Raw genomic sequence first — 13,396 nt, forward strand, 5'->3', positions numbered from 1 at the left:
TGCGCTCCAGAGCAGAGAAACCTGAAGTTAATCTACCCTTGCAGAAAGGGTGGACTTGTAGAACCGTTACCATCAATCCACAATAAACTGAATTTCCTGGCTGAGAGAACAAAGGTGAACAGTTTCAATTTTTAGGTTTCCTACAGCAATAAACATTGCTGTGTTCCCCTCCTATTTAAAGGATCTTGCAATATTCATCAAAACCCAGGCTATCTCTGAAGCACGTACCTCAGTAGCACTAACTACAGCAAGTTTTCTAGCAACATAGGGTGTCAGCATGCCAGCTAAACTTTTTCTTATGGTTGGATTTTCTGGGGTCGCTTGTTCTTCAGGCAGGTATCCTCCAAGGCGACTCAGAGCACGGACACTCAATTTAGCAAGGCTGTTGGCTACTTCCTGTTACAAAAAATATTAATACATTGAAGTAGGTATGTCATCTTACATAGGTAACACGGTGCCTTTATAAAATCAAAACTGTATGGACCGTATTTAAGGCGCAGAAAGGAAGTTCCCAACACTGATGTCAGAGAGTTCATGCATTAGAATGTGCTCTTCCATTTACACAAAAGAACATCAGAATATACATACTCAGTTATAACCATTACACCATCTTATAGATAACTGGAAGAAGTACATTTGGGGGTAGGGTGGGGAGTACAGTAGAGGTAGGCAGACTTGCCTGCTAGAGGAACACACTAACAACGTGAGTAATGAAGGTGAGTGACTAAAAAAGGAGACAGAAAAAATATTCAAGGAAATGAGGTTAAGTATTCAAGTGCCTGGGGGAGCTAGCCCCAACAACACCATTGTATTTCTCTGTGATATACAACCATAATTTTGCAATCATAAAAATGATTCTAGGTAATAGAAAAGATTAAGTTATGTACAGTATATGCTACTATAAATTCCCTCCCCTTAAATCCTCATAGCATAAATGGTTAAAATAAAATAAGTTCTGGGACTTAAAGAGCTATAAATTTAGTTATCCAGAAAAACAGTTCATGTCTGGGGCTCTGTATAGCTAGACCTTTGCTTTGCATTATTCAGCATTAACCTATGGTTTGGGTTTAAATTCAAGACTAAAGCAGTGTGAAGGTTACCTGCTGATTTGTTTCTTCGCTTTTCTGAATGCCACTCTCTTCTAGCGTGTAGTCATAATTAAATAGATAACCAAGCAGATGCCACAAAATTCCAGCCTGAAATAGGTGTGTCTGTAGCCAGAAATCAACAGCAAAGGAACTGACACATTCTACTCCAAGAGCGGCCACCCGTGGAATACTCTGAGAGATTAAGAATAATGAAATTAAAAAAAAAAAAAAAAGCTCCCAAGAGAAATTGGTTATGAATGTACGTCAAGCTAGCCATCTTACTGCGCAAAATGTTCACCTCTCTTGTATTTTCAATTCCAATTTAAATCTGAATCCAATATCCTTTAAAGTCTAAAATTAAAAGTGACCCTGTGATAAGACACTGAATTGCTTTCGAGGCTAGTACTCAAAGATTCGGAAATATAGTTTTCTCCATTTTTGTATTCTAATTTTTAAAAATAGTCATAAGGCATTACAACTCACATGCTAGGGTCTTAACTGTATCAGAAATATCTTTAGTGCAGGTGTATGGATTTACTTCTTTATATCAGAGTTTGTATTCTCATTAAACACTTCGAAGGACATCATGTAAATATACTTAAGAGATTTTCATCAGATTTATTAACTCTAGATAACTTAGTCCAGGATCGGCACCCCAATCCTATTCAATTCCAACAGAACTCACTCCATCCAGTTATCTAAGAAAGCTCTCTCTCCTTCCCAGTCACCTACTTCACCTACCCTAGTTTGAGGCTAATTTGCCTCAGCAGTACAGGATTTGGAGGAAATATTAACTTCTCAGCAACCCAAAGCCCTTCCCACCAGTGACTTGATTGTTACAGGTTTCACATGGTCCTTTACTTGCATTAGATTCATTTACTCTAGTCTCTCATTTCTTCTCTGCCTCTCTTCCAATGTTCAGATGAGACCCACTTCCCTTTACATGTCACTTTAGTCTTATTTCTTATGGGCCACCATAGGAACTAAAGCCTCCATTTACACCAAGGGTTCTGTGAAAATGATTTTAGAGATCCAAATAATGCACATAAAAACAATTTTGGGAAAACAGCTTATGTATAAATTGGGGACTGGCTATGTGACAAGAACACCCATTGCCTACTGCATCTAGAAAGCATTAAAGATGAACTCTACCTTGCCAAAATATAGCACCCGACAGAGATCCTTGATGATGCCAGGCATTTCCGTGATCTTCTCTCGGCATTCTTCAAACTGAGCAGCCACACTGTAGCATTTGCTTATGTGTCCACACACCTGCATGCAACACAACAGAGCAAAAACAAAAACCAAAAAAAGGTTCACATGCACATTCCTTACTTAAGACACCAGAAATCAAGTCAGCAGAGATTCATGAATAATGCTTAATCCTATGTATGATGCTCCAAATTTAAAAAGAACATTTCTACTGAATCACTAGTAATTCTGGCTAAGATTTCCTCTATATGCAGGGTGGGCAAACCATGGCTACTGCAGTGCATGGGCCAAATTGGCCCTGGTTCATTTTTGTATGGCCAGGGAGCTAAGAATGGTTTTTACTTTTTCTCAAAAAAAAAAAAAAAAAAAAAAAAGAGTGTAAGTGGGGTAGGGACAGATAAAGAGGGGAGAGAGAGAACCCCCAATCAGGCTCTGCACTGCCATATCGGCACAGAGCCCGATATGGGGCTTGAACTCATGAACCATGAGATTATGACCTGAACCAAAACCAAGAGCTGGATGCGTAACTGACTGAGCCACCCAGGCACCCCAGTTTTACATTTTTAAAGGTTGTTAACACACACACACGCACACACACACACACATATGCAAGAGAGACTGTAAATAGCCTGACAAAAATATTTATTTACTCTCTGGCCCTTTATAAAAAGATGTCTGCCAACCTCCGGTTAAGGTATTTTTGTCCAACTTATTAACATTGCAGAACTAACAAATCTACTTATTTACCACACTTCAAAATAAAGTATGAAACTAAAAAGCTTGTACTCATTTAAGTGTTTATATTTATTTTTGAGAGAGAGAGAAAGAGAGAAAGAATCAGATGTGAATGGGGGAGGGGCTGAGAGAGAAGGGGACACAGAATCTGAAGCAGGCTCTGGGGTCTGAGCTGTTAGCACAGAGCCCAACATGGGGCTCAAACCCACCAACCACGAGATCATGACCTGAGCCGAAGTCAGACGCTTAATCAACTGAGCCACCACCCAGGCACCCTGTACTTGTTTGTTTTATATTCTAAAATTTGCTAGCATAAAAAGGACCACACAAAAAGATGCATTCTACAATGATCTTAATGAATTCCTGATGGATTTTTCTCTCAATAAGTTCAATTATAACCTTAACAGAAAAAAAAAAAAAAAAACTATAGTGATGGATTGTTATATCTAAGATGACAAATGTTAGGTGAACCTGTGGTAATCATTTCACAGTATATGTAAATCAAAGCATCATGCAATATGCCTTAAATTAATACAATGATGTATGCCAACTGCTTCTCAATACAACTGGAAAAACATGACTAGAGATGGGAGAGGGAGGTAGAGAAGGAAATTACGGAAGGAGCAGATGATAAGTGAAAAAAGAATGGCAAAATGACAAATGTTTGTAAGTGGATGGTGGGGATATAAGAGTTCATCATACTATTCTCTAAAGAAAAAAAAAATCAAGCCACTAGATTCCACGTGATTTAGTGTAGTACTTAAGTGTGATAAAGAAACCAATAGCCTCAGTATCACCTGAGAATTTGTTAAAAGCATATTCAGTCCTCTACCCCAGAACCACTGAATCAGAAACTATGGGCAGCAGCCCAAGCAGGGGTCAGCCACCCACGTTTTCATGAGCCCTCCAAGTGATTCTCATAGAAGTTCAAGTTTCAATTACTACTGGTCTAGTGTAACTGTCTTGGAACCACACATTTTAGCCTCACCTGTACTGACATGTCACTTGGTTTACTAGAACGATTCAACACAGCCACACAGCGACTAAATGCCTCCTGTAACACCTGAAGAGAAAGAAGTTATCCATTAATCCCCCATTTTGACTTGAAGTCTGAAAAGTCTTTTCTGGTAGGAATAAAATATTAATGACCTTTTAATGTTAGATACTTGGTAAATGTTTGCTCAATTAACATTTGTTAAACAAGTAAAAGATCCCTAGAAGTTTTTTGTTTTTTTTTTAACATTCCCAATAAGCTATTTTGTGAGCAGTTAAGGTTATCAATTTTGAATCAAATACTTTCCATTTCACATTATGAAATAAAGCTCCATTTCTACCTTTAATTTTAATGCTAGAATATGGAGAATATAACATGTTATTTGGTGGAATAAATTAAGGTAAGAAATTCCATCAATTGTACTTGGTGAATTCTCTATTGCCAAAAGTCATGCAATGTGCCTCAACTAGCTTGAAGAGAAAGGACAGAGGTCATCCCATATTACCTCAATTCCATTCTCCCTCCTGAGCTCTTCAGCATTGAGGGCCGAGCAGTTGACAGTATGGAAAGCTAGCTCTGTAGCAGCAGGCAACAATGGTGATTCTTTTGAGAACAGGAGGTCATCTGAAGTTTCCATTGTTATAGTCCTAATTAGCATGGGGTATCCTGCATATTTATAAGGCTGTAAATCTGAAATAATCAAAAGTTAGTGTTGGGAAAACAGTAAGCAAAAGAAAAATTGATTGTCATAGTTTTAAGTTAATTCTGACACTATGTTCAATTGTGTTCCCTTAAAAAAAATGACAAAATATTTAACATCTTAAATGTCTCCTAATTCTAGTTCATAAAAAGAAATTAAACCTAGTATAAATCCCTTGGATCTTTCCTTTTCTAGCATACTTGTTTGGCTGATTTCTCTAAAATTTTTCTGCCCCCAAAAAGATTATTCTCTGGTAGATTAAACTTTACTAAACTTAAGCATGTAGTGGTTTTGATCCTTTGCAAAATATCTACTTTCTGCATTGTCCACGGAATCTTTGTAACTTTTCATGTGACCGCAGACAGCACAGACAGATCAGGACCCCACACCAGAACTTATTTATAAATCCCCTTTGGGAAAAGTGGGAGGTGCAGCCTGAAAAAACATTATGACCTTGATAATAAACCAATGGTGAGCCACAAGTGCAACTCTAATATAGTTATTAGCCATTAAAATGTAACCAATGGTTTGAAAAAGACTTGTTTAAAGTCATTTTGATTAGTGGTAAATGCCATGTAACTAAATGCTTTACAAATGTGTTCTGTTCAATTCATATGCAAAAGTGAATCAATTAGTCACTGCTCTCAAACTGCTAGATCCCCATGCTGTCCCGTGTAATACTAAAACTGCAATCCCACTTGTCTTCAATTACCCAACAGTCCTGCTTATCTCAAATCCCCACTGTCCTCTCTTCCTTCTCTCCCAACATCATCCTACAGAGCAAATGGGTCTCTTACTCTTGGCTTCAAGCCAAGTTCAGTTCCAAAGCCAAAGGACACCTGCAGTCTTGAAACTAACTTCCCATCCCCAACAAAGCCTTTAAAGTTTTCACTTTCCTGGCTTTCTGGTTATTGTTAACAGCAAATGGCACTGCAAACATGCTGGAAATTCCCAATAACCTTGTACTGTGAAATCATACCTATTTCTTCTACAATCATGGTTTGCAAACTATCCCATAGGATCAGAGGGTTTTGAGAGCTACCATAGGAAATGAGAAGTATGAGAAAAGTATATGATCACATGAAAAGTTTCTATTGGTTTTAAAGACCAGACCATTCTTTAGAAGCTTTTAAAGTTATGAACAGGCACAAAAAGCTAACGTCCTTCCAGAAGGAGTAACAAAAACTTGCTGGAAATGCAAAATACTAAAAAACATAGGTAAGAAGTGTAAAGTATAAAAACAAACAACATTTTGGCCCTTCCAATAGAAAACTGCTCTTTTACTCTAAAATGCAATTCTAAGAATCTTACGCAATAATAACTCTAAATCTATTAAAATATACTGTAGAAACAAGTAACATGGTAGATATCAGCTGGAAGGTAAATGAGAATTTGAAAATAACACATGCCTTACCTTCTTTATGACGGTTGAAGAGGATGCTCTGTGTTTTCAAAATTAAAATTATGTTCTCTGGATCTGGCCCATCCACTATTTTTGCTGATTTGGTACATAAAAATTCATATGCTTTATTTACTTTTTCAAACATATCCTGTATATGACCAAACATAATTAACTTTTAGTGTGGAAGATCTCAAACCAAACAGCTGGTCTGTATTTTACCAATAGCTTCTTAGTTATTATTTTGTTTTTTACATTAAGGAATTCATTCCAATTGTAATCTAGCTGGTACACTCAAGGTGAAACCTACCCGCCCCGCCCCGCCGCCAAATAGCTATTTACTGACCTTAATACCATTACTAAAAAATTCTTCTTCACTTGGTTTATACCATATAAATCATATTGAACTCATACATATAAAGACAGTTTCTGAGCTATTATAAAAATAATAAGAGCTGTTTATGGAGTACTGCAGCAGGCATTGCACTAAATATGCATTACAAACATTATCTCATTTAATCCTCCAAACGTCCATATGAAGTGTGAACAGTTATATCCTCATCTAGGGTCACAAAGTCAACTGGTGATGGGCTAAGACTTACACCCAGGTCTGACTCCTAAATCCATGTCTTAAATGACACCACCATATTATGTTCCTTGATCTACATGCTGATTCTTGTGTGTCATATTGTTTTACTACCATAGCTTTATAGAGTATTTCAACATCTGGTATTAAGTCTAGCAATTTAATACTGATTTAAAAATTTCTTCCTATCTTGACTGTTTTCTCTCCCAGATGAATCTGAATTGCTACACATTTCTCAAAAAATCCCAGGCTTTTGATTTAAAATATCTTAAACATATAAAAGCAGTATCTTTTCTTTAAAAAAAAATTTTTTTTTTTAAATGCTTATTTATTTTTGAGAGCAAGAGAGAGAGACAGACAGACAGACAGACAGACAGACAGACACAGAGTGTGAGCAGGGGAGGGAGAACCAGAGAGGTAGACACAGAATTAGAAGCAGGCTCAGGCTCCGAGCTGCCAGCACAGAGCCTGATGGGAGGCTTGAACCCCATGAACCGTGAGATCATGACCCGAGCTGAAGTCAGATGCTCAACCGACTGAGCCACCCAGGCATCCCAGCAGTATCTTTTCAATACCAAGTCTTCCCATTCCGGAGTAATGTCTGTCTTTAATTAAAAAAATGTTAACCTTGAAATCAGTGGAAATTACTCCAAGTTTCTATCAATAAGCTATCAGTCGTAGTTATAGAAATCATACTGTGTGATTTCATCTTTTATGTAATCTTTCTTGGCATTTTAGTAGGAAGCTGAAGAGGCAGGATCAGGGAATACCACCACCAGGTAACTTTTAAGTCTGATCCAAATTTTCTATTTTTTCAGTTAGAACAATATGAAGTTGAATGTCATTAGAAAAAAAAAAAATCACCCAAAGCAATTCGGATGCCCATAACGTCACCTACAAATTAATTACATTCATCCACATTCTTAACATTCAATTATTCATGTGACTGCCCATTAGACTTAATTCTTAGACATGAGAAAATATCCACTAGTTACTAGTATAAGGGCAGTCCTTCTGGTAAACTGAGGGAGGACCATTCATGCACAAACCAGGGCATATGGGCCACAGGTTAATGTAACATACACTGGGCATTACGAGGCGGGCACGAGCACAGAGAGTGAATATACCTTTTCTCCACCTAAAACATTAACAGAGCAAAAGGAAGTCAACCCAAAAGTCCTAATTCCAAAGGTAGTACATACCCTCCCTTCTGGATTCTTATCAGGGTGGTACTTCTGTGCAAGTCTGAAGTAAGCTTTTCTAATCTTGCTCTCATCATGCCTGTTAAATAGCAAAATTATTTTATGAACAGAGTAAGGTACAAGAAAAAAATTTATATAATCATTTAAAATGATACTATAAGAATCTTACTTTTATTATATATGATCACATATTAGGCATCAAATTAAACCCAGTAAGATTCAAGTAAGAATTTTTTTTTAATGTTTATTTATTTTGGGGAGAGAAGAAGAGGGACAGCACGTGTGCGCAAACAGTGGAGGGGGAGAACGAAGAGGCAGAAGATCCAAAGTGGGCTCTGTGCTGACAGCAGGGAGCCCAAAGAGGGGCTTGAACTCATGAACCGCAAGATCACGACCTGAGCTGAAACTGGACATTCAAATGACTGAGCCACCAAGACGCCCGAAGAGTATTCTTTACATACAGAAGATAAAACCTCAATGTTCCCTATGGAAGGTTATCATTCACTTCAAATCACAAAACTGTATTTGAAGAACTAAGAAAATTTTTTTCCAATTTTTCAAACTGTCACTTCAAACTCTATAATTTTAATATTGACTATCAGCCTTGCCAAAAATGTATAAAATGTATAAAATCAGACTTAAGAAAATGTCTTTTAAACCACTTTTCTCTAATATTATCTATTCTACTATAAAAACTTCACTTATATATTAATGAAGTAAATGCACACTCTTTCCTATACATCTTGGCGTCCTAGATATGTTGCTACCAAATCTATTCCTCACGTGTAACACAAATAGTAGGAGGAAGGGGGAAGATGAGTATATGAGTGACGACCATGTGGCAGGTACAGTGCCAGGTGTTTTACATTATTTCAGTTAATAGAGAGCAAAACCTGTACCAGCAAGACAGAAAAATGTTAATTCTAACAAATTTGTAATAAATGATAATCACATGGGTACAGTTCCATATGGTTATTCCCACAGGTGTATACATATCAAAGAATAGGCAAAAAAAAAATGTAAAAACCGTTGTTTAATAACCCAGTCTTTGATATTAATATTCTAAGGCAAGTAGGGGCACCTGGGTGGCTCAGTCGGTTAAGCATCCGACTTCGGCTCAGGTCATGATCTCACGGTCTGTGAGTTCGAGCCCCGTGTCGGGCTCTGTGCTGACAGCTCAGAGCCTGGAGCCCATTTCAGATTCTGTGTCTCCCTCTCTCTCTGCCCCAGTTCATACTCTGTCTCTGTCTCAAAAATAAAATAAAACATTAAAAAAAAAATTTTTTTTTAAATATTCTAAGGCAAGGCAAACTTTTACTATTACAATACTGAAAATAACTCACGGGCCCTGTCCTTGAGGGAGATTAAGCACTTCATAAGCATCATCTATTGACATTGTAGGAGGCTTCTTTTCAACTTCCTTCTTCCAGGCATCAAGAGTATCTTTTAGAAGCTTAACCTTAAAGACAGAGGATTAAAATTTATATCTTTTATGAAAGTAAAACTATTTCAGAATATAATTATAAATTACAGAATTCTTGTGCTGTATTTAAACTGACATTTCTGGGCTATCCAACTATTACGGTTTTCTGAAATACACATAACCAAAGTCACTGCTAAATAAGTAGCTGGGTATCTGCTACAGGGCTACATTCCTCTCTTTTTCTTATGTGGTATTTTTATTCTCTGACAATTTCTGTCTTTACTTTTAATTGTTAAAGAAATGTTCAGAAAGCACCGAAAATTTTGAAATTAGTGGATACATTGCAGTAGGAAAGAAAGCAGTATATGGTTACATGCTTCTCAAAGTGATCTAATGTAATTACCGGTAAGCTGACATTCAAACAAATCTAAGAGACAGTAAGTAAAACCAAGAGAGTCTGGGTAGCAGGTCAGAAGAAGAAAGCCAATATTTACTGCATGCATTTATGCCAAGGAGCTAGATGCTTTACAGACTGTAGCAGACTTAATTCTTGTATAAAATTTCGTTAATACATGAAACCATTCAGATTCTTTGAGATAGCACCATGTTTCCCACTTAGTAAGTGGTAGAACTGGATTCAAACCTAAGTCTGACTAAAAAGCCCATACTTTTCTATTGCATGCTGAATCCATAACAGGTAGCAGAGATAGCTGTCTTTATCTGGTCACAATAAAGAGGCAATGCCTAAGATGGTAACTGTTCTGAAATCTTTTGATGATAAGGATAATGGTATAACCACTGCTATACTAAAAAACCAACAGGGGCACCCAGGCCCACTTTATTCCAGGCTTCCAGCAGATATCCAAGGGCTCAAATTGGAGGGTTCCCAAGGGCACTGTGGACAGGCTACTATATAAAATAGTAGGTCCCACTTACTGCCTCCTATGTGTGCCAGGAATCATGCTATTTTTCATATGAATTCTCAATCTTCCCAACCACATGAGATAGTTGCTATTAGTAGTAGTACTGCTACTGTAATGGAGGCTTAGAGAAATCAAGCAATGTTAAATACACCTACTAATGGCCAAACTGAGACTCAATCCCAGACTGCCTAATTCCAATATCTGCGAGCTTACTCAATATGCTATAAAGACAAGCTTCTATATCTGGGATTTATCCAAATATATTACATTACACTCAGAGGTACACAGTCCTTAAGTAAGAGGGAACATTTAAGGAAGCTATTATCCTTATCAGAGAAGAAATAAATACCCAGGAGTGATTAGAAGCTATTTTTACAGTTTGAGAAGGCACAAATGAACCTACTGACTTACCGGATCTTTAATGGGCCAATCTGGAAACCGGAGTGTATCGCAAAGTTGTTTGAGGTAATAAATATTACAAAATAGTTCATTTTCTAGTTGTGGATAGTTGATTACTGGGATGGGACAATATTGATAAAGTGCTCTTGTGTTACTCTGAAGACGTGGTGTGAAATCAGCAAGATGGGCAGCAATCTTCTCTATCATGAGGCGTCTACAATTAGAAAACTCTCCGAGCATTATGAAAGGATTATTTTATTAAAAAAAAAAAAAAAGGTTAAGACAGGTAATCATGCACAATATTTACGTGGATCTTCTTTAGAGTAACTCAATTATTGGCCTAAAATGTGTGTTTATAAGAATGTTACTGAGAATATTCCATACTTGTTATGTAAAAAGTCTCAATGGATATAAACTTATTTATAATACTTATCTATAAGGACAAGCATAGAGCAAAAGGCTGATATTACCAGTTCTTCCAAAAATCAGTCATTAGAAGGTCAAATGGTATTGAATTTGCATACTTCATGCAACACATGAGGGCATAACCAGGGTACTAAGTTTACTAGCACCTCAAAGAAGCTCAGTACACAGTATTTATTATAATTAACAATCTGGTGTCTGGCCCTCAGTTCAGCAGAAATTTGATCGGATTAGTATACAGACAGCTATATCTTTTAGACAGGGACTTATATTAACCAATCTCAGGAGAAAAATATTTCATAGAAAAGTTGTGTTGTAAACTTCTTTATATTCCTATACATTTGTTCCCAATGAAAAGCATGATTGTCACACAGAATACATTGTTGGCTAGCACATGCCAAGTCTACGGGTCAACCTACCTGACAAGCCAAATGATAATCAGCAAGTGGCACTGTGAGTGTGAAGTCAGCCAAGGGAGGGAGTAACAGACTCAGATCAACCGCCATCCAACTAAGAGGACTGAGGGGTTCTCCACAATAGTGGTGGCCTTGACACTGGACCTATGAAGTGTGCAGTCTTTTTCTAGACACAGCCTGTCTGGATGCTGACGTCTGCTTCTGTGCCTCTACTTTTTCTTGTTTTCCAAGGCTTTTCCTCCTCAAGGGCATTCTTTAGGAAAGCTAATTTCCACATTAAGGTCAAAATGTGCTAAGGGCCTCATTCTAAAATGAATTGGGGTATCTCTGGTATGATCCATTCTATGTGGGCACAGTCTTTAGTGGGGGACAGCTCTGTTTCCAAATACCAAGGAGGCGTGTCTTGATTTTATCCCTATATATTCCTTACATACACACTGCCTAAAATTCTACCAGTTCCATAGACTGACTTCAGCATCACCAGTGGTAATAGGATCAACCTTATGTAAAGCTCTATTAAGGTAACAGTAACTCTGTCAAATCATGTTAGATTAGAAAAAAGCTCATGGCCTCGTCAAACTCATCCCTTGATTTGGCACCAATGATTACTGTAGCTTGGATTGTGTAACTAGTGAAAACAGTTCTTTTAACAGACGTCAAACCAGGTGGCAAGAGGCAAGGATTCTGAGTATACAATACAATCAGTTGGCTATTTACCTCATTTCACTGCTCCAGATTGCTTCTGGAGTATCAAATTCTCCCAGAAAAATCTCAGAAAACTTTTCAGGCTCATAATTTTCTAAGTAACAAACCATTGCTTCTGGTAGGATGTGTCCAAGTATACTTCTCTGAAAAATATCTTGTCCTTTTGTCTTTAAAACAAAACACAAAAACACTAAAGTTACCGTTCAATTTTCTAATAAATGAATGAGGGTTAGGGAATATTTTAAGAAAACAACCAGAACAAATTGCTTTTATGTTCTGTGAAGGGGAAGATGTCTGGTATTAACTGGCTTTGGCATGAGGTTCAAGGTAGAATTAACACCATCTGGGCCTCCAGCAGAGTCTTAAGCTCGTCAGATGTCAGGGGCTGCTGACATTATTTAGGATGATCTGCTTGGACCACATGTAATAGTAAAGGACAGCACAAGGAGAGATGCCACCAAGACATATCAATTTTCCTGTGTTACATTGTTGGTTGCAATTTTCACCTAGAACTGCTTCTGTTTTCAAAAACAAGTTAAGTCCAGAAAATCAACATCTTAAAAAGCCTGTCCTCAGGAAGTGTGGCTATTTAGATGGAAAGTATCTATTCAAGGTAATTATAATTAACTGTATTAAGAACTTCATATTCTCTGGCTGGCAAATGGGAGTCAGGAGAATGATCATACTTTATCATACTAAATTTTAAAACTCATTTCTTTACCTGATGGAAATAAAATCCTAAGGACTATAAATACTTTTCTTTTTTCCTTCTAGGCAAAGTGAGAATGTTTTATTCCTCTAGGATCTGACAAAGAGACAGAAGAAAAAACCCAGACACGGTTTTACCACCTAGTGCCAAGACAAATTAGATGATAAATACTTTCAGGCTTTTTTGCTAAATTCACTATCCGTTAAATTTTGGGACAAAGAATTGGTGGTTTTGTTCTTTAGAATACCATTCTTTGGGGGGCGCCGGGTGGCTCAGTTGGTTAAGCATCTATCTTTGGCTTAGGTTCATGGGTTTGAGCCCCATGTCGAGCTCTATGCTGACAGTTCAGAGCCTGGAGCCTACTTCATATTCTGTGTGTCCCTCTATCTCTGCCCCTCCCCTGCTCGTGTTCAGTCTGTCTCAAAAATAAACATTAAAAATAAAATAAAATAAAATAAACCATTATTTGGTTAGTTTTTGCA

At 37.3% G+C, this 13,396-nt stretch overlaps 1 protein-coding gene across 2 annotated transcripts in view; it reads right to left on the reverse strand.

The window, feature by feature from the left end:
* Positions 1 to 13,396, reverse strand: part of DNAJC13 (DnaJ heat shock protein family (Hsp40) member C13) — a 125,207-nt gene that overhangs the window by 31,212 nt on the left and 80,599 nt on the right. For both annotated transcript variants that reach the window (XM_043595399.1, XM_043595398.1), the window contains 10 exons: positions 12,218 to 12,372; positions 10,674 to 10,875; positions 9,260 to 9,375; positions 7,917 to 7,995; positions 6,144 to 6,279; positions 4,535 to 4,719; positions 4,024 to 4,098; positions 2,241 to 2,360; positions 1,101 to 1,280; positions 229 to 396 (listed from right to left, as the gene is read on the reverse strand). In XM_043595399.1, the coding sequence (XP_043451334.1) occupies positions 229 to 396; positions 1,101 to 1,280; positions 2,241 to 2,360; positions 4,024 to 4,098; positions 4,535 to 4,719; positions 6,144 to 6,279; positions 7,917 to 7,995; positions 9,260 to 9,375; positions 10,674 to 10,875; positions 12,218 to 12,372 (1,416 nt within the window). The remainder of the gene's footprint in view (positions 1 to 228; positions 397 to 1,100; positions 1,281 to 2,240; positions 2,361 to 4,023; positions 4,099 to 4,534; positions 4,720 to 6,143; positions 6,280 to 7,916; positions 7,996 to 9,259; positions 9,376 to 10,673; positions 10,876 to 12,217; positions 12,373 to 13,396) is intronic.

This window comes from Prionailurus bengalensis, chromosome C2 (assembly GCF_016509475.1).
Source record: "Prionailurus bengalensis isolate Pbe53 chromosome C2, Fcat_Pben_1.1_paternal_pri, whole genome shotgun sequence".
Taxonomy (NCBI): domain Eukaryota; kingdom Metazoa; phylum Chordata; class Mammalia; order Carnivora; family Felidae; genus Prionailurus; species Prionailurus bengalensis.